We start from the raw sequence: 9379 nt of genomic DNA, 5'->3' as shown, positions 1-9379 counted from the left end.
CCAAAAGAAGAGATAGAGTAGGCCTACATGATATAAAAGTAGCAGTTGTGTCAGGGTCGTCATAATCTGCTCTCATCTTTTCTTTCTGTCAATCTGACTGGTTCAGGCAGAGCTAAGACACGGGAAAAGCTGATATTTTCCGATGTACGAGCAGTAATTCTGGCAAGCTTGATGCTTCAATCATACGGCGACAGCAGAGTTACCAGCGCCATGTACGCGCATGGACTCAGGCAGGGATATCTAGAAGAGATTTAGATATCCCTGGGTCTCAAGCTGTCTAGCAGTGATCGGCAACCTGCGGTCCGAAGCTGAGGAGTTATTTAATGATCCGTTAAAAGTTTGTATGCTCTCGCCAGTTAAATGAAGGTACCGGTTATATTGATCAAGATTAGTGATGGAAGTTGAAGCCTTTAATCGAACTGTGTGTTACTACCTTACTGGGTGTGGGAAGCCTTTCGTGACCTGGTATTGTATGAGCTGCAATTAATTTTAAATGTCTAACTATTGGGGTTTTGAAAGACTGGTCCGCGAAAAAAATTAAATTCAAAACCTGCCAGCAGAGCAAAAAACGTTACCGAACGCTGGTTTAGCCGATGGCCTTTCCTCGATAAAACCCTACAAACTCATACCACAAATCTACGCATTTCCTCAACCAATCGTGGGCTGCAGCCTCAAAACATCAAAGATATTTCCTGCGTTATCCATCCTTAATCATTTTCTAGGCGCGCCAATCACCAACGAGAGCAGAAAACTAACTTACATTAGACCAAAGCTGCATGAGATACAGCAACAACTTTCAGCAGACACGCGAATCAGAAATCAATCAACAATTCGCGTACGAATTCCTACAGGGAAATCACACTTACCCTGTGCCCGTGCCAAATTCCTCCATCTCTTTACACGATAAATTACCGTTACCGAAGGTCCAAAGCTTCACTTCTTTAAAGCGAGACTAGACGAAAAACAAGGGACGTTTTGAACCTATAGTCAGCGGAGCCACTGAAGTAGATATACAAGTTTCTACTCAAACGCAAGAATCAGTAGCAACGTCCACATGTTAAAATTACTTCAAGTGGAAATAGAAATGAAAGGTGTAAATATTTCTCAAGTACATATCTTCAAAAAGTATTTGTCGTCGCGTTGCATATGTTTAGAAGTTGGTGGAAGATGGCTAATTTCTAGATATGCAATAATATGTATCTTTGTGACTGACACACTGTAATCACACTACGAAAAATAGGCACAATCTTCGAAAATATACTCACTACTCAGTTACCGTGACATAGAGGCTATTTCATGCATTTCCTATGATAATTTCACTCATAGAAATAATGGTTCCAAATATCAAATCGAATACTTTTATCACGATTTTTAGTTCCTGCACCCTCTAGTGTCTAGTGGCAGTGCAATTTCACCAAACGAGCTGAAAATAGCAAATTTTGCCATATCTTGATGACCGCTTATACTAGAAAGCTAGTTTGGGTCTCAAAAGCTGCAAAAGTAACGTGTTTTTATCTCGTTTCCAATTCAATTCAATTTATTGTCAACAATATCATAATTTCAATGCACCACAAGACTACGATACAATGTAAGATAGGAAGGTGTCGAAACGACACCTGGCCTAGGCGATGAAAAAAGGAGGCATACACACTGAGTGAAAAGTAAGAGGATCTTATTAAAGGACAGGCGACAAAAAGAGGTGGCACGTGTCGGAAGGCGAGATCGATACGTCAGGTCGTGGTCCGGCAAACTTGGCGGCTGGCTAGTAATGAATCAGTAGAAATTGTTGGTATTTCGACTTTTAACGTGGACGGACATGCTAGACGACTGTCGGACAGTCGGCGAGATGCTGTTCCTCACTGCAGGTCCGGCATATAGTAGTTGAACGACGCGCGGCGCACTTAAGCACTTATGATACCGATGTAAAGAAGTCTTAAACTCTCGGGGCAGTGACCACAGTGGAACTGATACATAAACTTGGCCATTTCTAGCTTCCGCATATCTTCTATGATTAGGATGCCGAATTTTTTGAGCAGTGATTTCTTGGACACACATCCTGGCCTCTTCGGAACCCTGGCTATGATACGGAGGACCTGGTTTGTAGGTTTCGCAGTGGCTTCAGTGCGCTAAAACTGGAAGCCCCCCAACAGATGATGCCATATTGCAACTTCGATTGGAATAATGAGGTAAAGAGTATCAGAAGGACCCAGACTGGCATGTTAGACTCGAAGGCTGTAGAACAGACCATAGTTCCGTGATAATTTTGTTTCTTGCGACCAGATGTGACTCTTCCAGTTCAGTAAAACCCTCAACGAATCTTGGCATTTTTCGAGTTCGAAATAAGTTGACCAGCGATGTTAACGGTTAGGTTTTTATTTCGGAGTTTATGGCCAATAATAGGGATTTTGCGGCGTTGACGCAAATATTATTGTGGGCCGTCCACTCATGTACTTTGATCACTGGTCACGGCATCCAACTTTGCCGTAGATGATGAAGTGAGAGAGGAGAGGTAAGTATCATCAGCGAACTGTGTGGTACTCAATGAGGATGATTCAAAAATGTCGTTGACATATAAAGTCAAGAGAACCGGCCCGAGCACTGAGCCATAGAACTTTGTCTTAAAATGTACAGAAAAAGTTACAAGCAAATTACTGATTTGCTGAGAAGACGAAGCAACGATTTCACTTACCGAAGAAAATCCAGTGGTAATGATAGAGTTGGTCTCTCCAATCCAAACCACTCGCGACTCCTTGTGATTCTCATGAGCTTTGCTCTCTGCTGGCACTGAGCCATCGCGAGGATTGCATACGAACAATCGGCGATCCTTCCAAGTATGAAAAACTCAATGATTTCCAACACATTATGGGCAGCAGTTGGCTTACTTTTGAAGTGACAGCAATGGCGACTCCATCCTTCTTCCATGATATGCTTTGAATGCAGTCACATCCGAGGTCTAAATCTGTTTGTCGCGGTAACATATGTAAGTTGCAGGGATTGTATATTTCAAAGGTGTAACGAAGTTGGGTTTGGTGTCGAAAAATGCTTATCTCGATACATTGGTCAGTGCTGACTGTCTAGTAGGATTGTTCAAAACTTTTATTTTCCTCCAAATTTTATTGGCTGTTACACAAAATTGTTAGGCAGGGTAAAGAAAAACGGTGCACACCGAATTTGGCTCAATTCTAACTTGCAGAAGCGTAGCTATTAAAGTTACAAACTTTTACATTTATTAAATAACAATTAATTTTTTTGCAGATTGTACTAGCTATGCCATGAAATGAAGTTGTCAAGAAAACGATGTGTAACAAAATTGACGCAATTTCAACTGGCAGAAGCAAAGTAATTGATGTACCAAGTTTTGGATTTTAAATAATAGTATTTACGGTGGATGGATCGAAAATTGATAATAATTCATGGCGTAGGTGGCCAGTAAAATTTGAAAAAAATTCATTTTTCTAATGAACATAAAATTTTAGAAATTTTGTCTAGTTCAGACGCACAGCTGTGTCGAACTTCATACCAAAGACACGTTCTCCGCTGTCCGCACTGAAGATCGATAATCTTGAGCCTGATCCGACCGCCAAGATGTTTTCAGCAACAGGATTGAAAGCGACGCACTCCGGACGGGCAACAAAACCTGACAACGTCACGGCTGGTTTCAAAGCGAGTTCTTCCGTAATGCCATCCTCGGGGAGATCCCAAATTTTTACCTGCCACAAAAATCGGAAAAGTGCCAATGTGGTGATCAGTATCAGTATCAGTTCTATTATAATTTCATCACATCAGTGCACCACGAAGATAAGAAGGTGTCGAACCGAATTGGAGTGGTAGTCTGTGAAATTAGTGTCCATGGCTGATTTAGACATAATATATCGTTTTTGACATTCAAGGATGGAAGAGGGAGAGAGCAATTACAACTAGAACTACACACTTTTCAAGACTGGCAACTAGCTCTAGATTTAGGTAACATTAAAAATTCGCAATTAACTAAAACACAAACTAGTTTCGATTCCGTAGCAACTCATTCATTTATACTTTATCGGAATCGCATCGGCTTTCCTTATGAACTGCACGTGAAATGGGAGAGGTTTCGGCCTCCACACAGCCCACTCCATGAGCACGCCACTGTTTGTAGTGATAACTCTGATATAGCAATGGCTGCATGAACATCGTGTAACAAAACCCAGCTATCAGGATTCATGCCAAACGGCGACACGTGTTTTCTAGGTGTTTGGGAACTAATTTTTTTTTATTGCGTAACTAGAACTAGAAGAAGGACTGCTCAGGAAACAAGTATTTAGTTGACCGCCAACTAACTAGATTGGCAGTTATTCTGATTGATAGGCTACAGATACCAAACCGGCACTGTCGCTACAATCTCCTTATATTCACACCTTAGAGTAAGCTTTATGACGGTATGTCCCAAACTGTGGGGGCGTGAAAGCAACTGAGGGGAGGCGCGAAGCCGTTTGAGAAAAATGATGTTTCTTGAAATCGGAATGAGTTTGATTTGTGCTGAAACTTCCAGTTTTCAACAATAGTAATAATCGTAATTATATTTCGATTTTGAATGATACCGAACCTTGCACTAATCAGAAGATGTCCCTGAATGAAGTGTAACGGGTTTTTGGTTTTAGATTTAGCCCAATGTTAGGTAGGCTACGTTTCAATAAAGCTGAAGTGGGGCAACAGAAGGAATTAGGCACCAACTTCGTCAGCCCCACCCTCCCCCCCAAAAAAAAACGGTGATAAACCAGACTTCTGGGGGAATTTATTTTCGGGCTCACTGGATTTAATTTCAGCTCATAATTATTGCTCTGCGTACAGTCCGAATTCCGTATTTGAGAAGCGTTTTAACAGCCATAACAACTTCCATGCCACCAAACAATGCATTGGGATTGCAAAGATTCTGGTTTTTTGATATGACGATAAGGGGGGGGGGTGCGAAATTTTTCACTGTCGTCAAGGAGGGCGTGTCGAAAAAAAGTTTCAGAAACACTGCTTTACGGATTGATTCATGCAATTCAATGTTTTGATACTCACAGTGTTGTCAGCGCTTGCAGTGGCTAGTTTGCAGTGATTGAACGGTGAGAATTCTAACGCAGTGATCGAGTCAGAGTGCGCGTTGAGTGCAGGTCCGTTGCCAATGCGACCTTTTGCATTGACGTCTAAAACGGTCACTTTCCCACTACCTGAAGCAAGTCAATCCATTTGAGTATAATGCTGACATATGCTTGTTTTCAAGTGTGTTTGTGGTGGGATTTTATTGTTAAGACGTAGGTAAAGGGAGATGTCTGTATACAAGATGACTTATAATTTGCAAAAATATCGAAAATTGAATAATTTTCCAACCGATGAGAATCTAAAACAGATTTTCAGATTTCAGCAAGACAGTTGCAATTATGTGATGGGCTAATAACGCTAAATCAGTGCTTCCCAACCGCTTTTAATCCAAGTTTTATTGTGTGACCCACAATAAGATATGACAAAACAAATTAGATAGAAAAAAATTGTTCACACATGCAATTTACTATATTAATGCAAAAGCAAAAGTTGGGCTTACATAGGCTATCAGACATCAGATCAAGTCTAGACTTGATTGACTAGATTTCCCAACTCGAAAAATCACCCGAATACCTAGAATTGCAGTACATCTATATCTTCGACCATCCATCACATGTAAGATTGTCAGTATTTCAAAAGTTTATCATACATGCCTATATAATTGCTATCATATCAATTACAAGATTGCTGGCATTCCATAACAACTGAAATCCTTTATCTATGATATTGAACATAAAAATGTAACATGTAAAAATACTACACAACACGACCTACCTGAAATAGCTCCGCGGCCCACTGGTTGGGACGCACTGCTCCAAAATGCTAGTTACGTTGTTTTTAATTGAACTACGGTTATTTACCTGCTGTTCCTGTACAGAATGCAACAAGTTTTGCGCTTGCGGATACAAAATTGCCAAAGGTCAACGGAGTTTCCACAGAAGCATCAGTGATACATTCCTAAAAAGATGTCAGTTAATGTTACATTAAATCAAATATTACAAAAATAGTGATTATACTTGCAGGTATAATTAGAGAGCATATAAGCATATAAAATAGCAATAACCATCTTCAGAGCTTCTCTTGATTAAAGGTTTCAAGCAGCGTTGGATTGACTCGAGATGGATTTGAGTAACAGTTTGCTAGTGACTCAACTCGAGTCATTTGTGTGAGAATGAAAATGACTCGACTCGCATAGTTTTCAGAATTGACGAATATTGGTCCAACTTCCAACACATGTCACACGCAGTTTCATACTACATTTTTTCACACACACATTTCGGTAAATGTTCAGTGTTCATGGATGTGTGATTTCTGCATTGCTTTCATCATGTTTGACAAAGCCAAATTCTAATGTTTTGGAAAATACATCGTCCATTTCGATTATGAATTGCAACACCCTGAATAATTATAGCATATGGAAGTTCTCTATATTTGGCTGACGACTAGTAGATAAAATTGAAAATCAAGTTGATACATTGGTCAGACAAGAAAATTGCAACGGAATAGAAATATCAAACAGTAACGTCCGTCATTTATCACCAATAATGGACAAAAATAAGCCTCATGATAATTGAGATATATATTGATCTCAGATATTGTGATTATAATACACCTGAGAGTATTGAATATAACCATAGCATGTCCATAAAGTTATTAATTCGGAATTAATCCGTAACCAATTGGAGCTCCGCCTTTCATAAAATTACTAGGACTCGAGGGTGAATACAAAATAGTTTAACATTGAGATTTACCGACCAGTGACTATTAACTTCATTACTTGATCACAACTCACAAAACTACAGGTTAACAAATTGCCAGGTTATATCGATCCACAACTGCAGGCAGCTTAAGCTAAGCTTAAATGCAGATAATATTGAGATGCTCCTCCACAAAGATGTCACTGCCAATCACAATTTTACTGCAAACTTTAGGAATTGACTAATATATTCATATTGACATAAACATGCCGGTGATGTCATATTTGGTGATACGACTATTGATATGCAATTTTCTTTCCAATTCACTACTGACGATTAATCCTGGCGAGTATCAGTCAGAAAAATTCGGGTTGATTTCAATATCACTATATTATTCAACTGCATAGCCTATTGAAGTTCTGTACCTCAAAGAGTATATACATATGTGATTCAGCATCATATAATTGATGCTAAGATGTCATAGAGCTTGGAACGACACTATTGAATATACACAGTGTCAAAAGTAGCTAATTGTGTAGAAATAATGATGAACCATTTCAATCTATCGCTCCTAGGCCAGTTCTTAAGACTATTTACTTCTCATTGTTCAGCTCTAACTTGCAATATTCAATCATAGTGTGGGGAATGCTTGTCAAACACTTTTTGCTGAATTTGAGCGCTGCAAAATTGTGTGATACGGTTGATTTCATCTGAACCTCTATGCACCAAATTGACACCTTACTTAAGCAAACTTACCATTAAAAAAGTTGATGTTCTATATTGCATCGAAGTGTCAAAAGACTTAAAAGTTATACACAATATTATCCGAAAAGTTTGCGGAAGTTGTATGGTGATATTTTTATACCCGCTTATAGTGTTCAACCCCATAATACAAGATCATCATCAAATTTCCACCTAATACTAACCTTAAAGACATCTATACGTATAAATACTAAATACCCTTCATTTGGAATGCACTGCTACAATGTCTCCAAAACATAGGCTATATAATATATTTTTAAAAAGATCCACTTGATTACCTCTCTTGCCACACATAGCCCAAAGTTGGCCCTCAATTTCATATGCTCACCCCTTACCGTACTGCTAGCCATTATCTTGAATTACTTTATTTCAATTACAATTTTTGCAACCGGTTTATGTAGGTAGAGTGCACTTGTTTAATGTGTGCATGATCAGACAAGGTGACCCACAGGGTCATATCAATCAACCCTATCTAATACCGAATACTGTGGTTACGTTGTTCATATCAATATTGTTTCTGTTTCTTTATTATGTAGGCCTACTTCGGTTGGATCAAAATAAAGTTTCTGTCACTCGAGAAAAAACAGTAAAATGATCTAACCAACAAGAAATGATACTCTTCCAAGCAGAATACGGCATACCTCTTTTTTCACAATACTTGGTGCAGCATTCTTGTATTTTGACGCTTTGAACTTGTACATGATGTGTTAAATCCGCAACAATTTCCAACAATTTCAATAATAATTACTGTAAAATATTGGATTTTCCGGAATAAAGAAAAGTCGGGAAAGTAAATGAACATTCAGAAATACTATAGTCCTTAATTAAAGTTAAATATAATTTGTTCAACGTTCAGTTTGGTCATTTCTCCTCAATTCAACACCAGCAAACATAGGAAATGTTTCAAACGATTATGGCACACTACATGGCAATTTGCAGTGCAGATTCCAGCTGATACTTAATTCCTTTCTTTCAATAACTGACCAACGCCTGCCGCATATCAATACGGTTGCAGTGTATGAGCTAAGCTGTAGGAAGTCTCGATACCGAAACGATACGGTAGGCTGCGAGATATTACTCATCTATCACTACGTCAGACATATAGTCCCGTTCAAAATAAACAGTAAAGTTCAATGGCTTTCTCCGGCTGTAGTAAATAGAGTTCTCACAAACGTTCAATATATGGTATCACGGCGAACTGTAGCTATGTGTGCAAAAGCTAACCAAGCCTAATCACCATTTGCACCAATTAACTAATACCCGGTATTATTATGGCATTCCGCTACGCTCCGTTGCAGAACCTATCAGTGTGTGCAATTCGTGATGTCACGAATGTAGGGAGTGTTTACGCTTGGTCGTGAGTCAGCACGGATTTCGGATTGCATATTGTGAATTGCGGGTCATCGCTTAAAAGCTTCGGGACTGAAAGATGCTAGTTACAGGATTCAATGAACTCAGGTAATAAATACTAGTCATGGAGCTCAAGATAACCGCGATATATAGCATAGGAATGGGACGCGTTGTAAATTGCTATGCTATGACGTTCGTTGAGTCGGGGTGGAGTTTTTTTCATCACATTTTAATAATTTTTCCTAGAAAAAGGTCAATTTCCCAAAAAAGAGCACAAAACCTCTCAAAAGAGGACGTATGGTAACCCTACGCTATATAGGTAAAACGCCTGGGCCATTGCATGTCAAGAAAATACGTCCATTCATATCAGCTAATTTCCTTCCTCCAAGGAATGCTATTATTACCATCGCCGAAGCTATATCAGTTAGCGAGGAATAGTAATGTTCGGCGCAGAAGAATAGCTTATTTTTAATATTTTTAAACTACAAATTCACAATTTCAGCATT

At 39.1% G+C, this 9379-nt stretch overlaps 1 protein-coding gene across 1 annotated transcript in view; it reads right to left on the bottom strand.

Annotated features, from left to right (window-relative positions):
- The window catches only part of LOC145457473 (coronin-7-like), a 64954-nt gene extending 56645 nt beyond the window's left edge, over window positions 1–8309 (bottom strand). The window contains exons 1-7 of the mRNA XM_080335690.1: window positions 8165–8309; window positions 5925–6021; window positions 5044–5192; window positions 3521–3710; window positions 2883–2959; window positions 2690–2824; window positions 867–952 (exon numbers count right to left, since the gene is read on the bottom strand). Coding sequence (XP_080191816.1) covers window positions 867–952; window positions 2690–2824; window positions 2883–2959; window positions 3521–3710; window positions 5044–5192; window positions 5925–6021; window positions 8165–8224 — 794 coding nt within the window. The 5' untranslated portion in view covers window positions 8225–8309. The remainder of the gene's footprint in view (window positions 1–866; window positions 953–2689; window positions 2825–2882; window positions 2960–3520; window positions 3711–5043; window positions 5193–5924; window positions 6022–8164) is intronic.
- Between the last annotated feature and the right edge of the window lie 1070 nt (window positions 8310–9379).

Source organism: Botryllus schlosseri, chromosome 15 (assembly GCF_051294905.1).
Source record: "Botryllus schlosseri isolate E-star chromosome 15, Bs_hap1, whole genome shotgun sequence".
In the NCBI taxonomy this organism is placed as follows: domain Eukaryota; kingdom Metazoa; phylum Chordata; class Ascidiacea; order Stolidobranchia; family Styelidae; genus Botryllus; species Botryllus schlosseri.
Note: the sequence above shows the minus strand (reverse complement) of the source record. Positions and strands in the feature narration are given on the sequence as shown.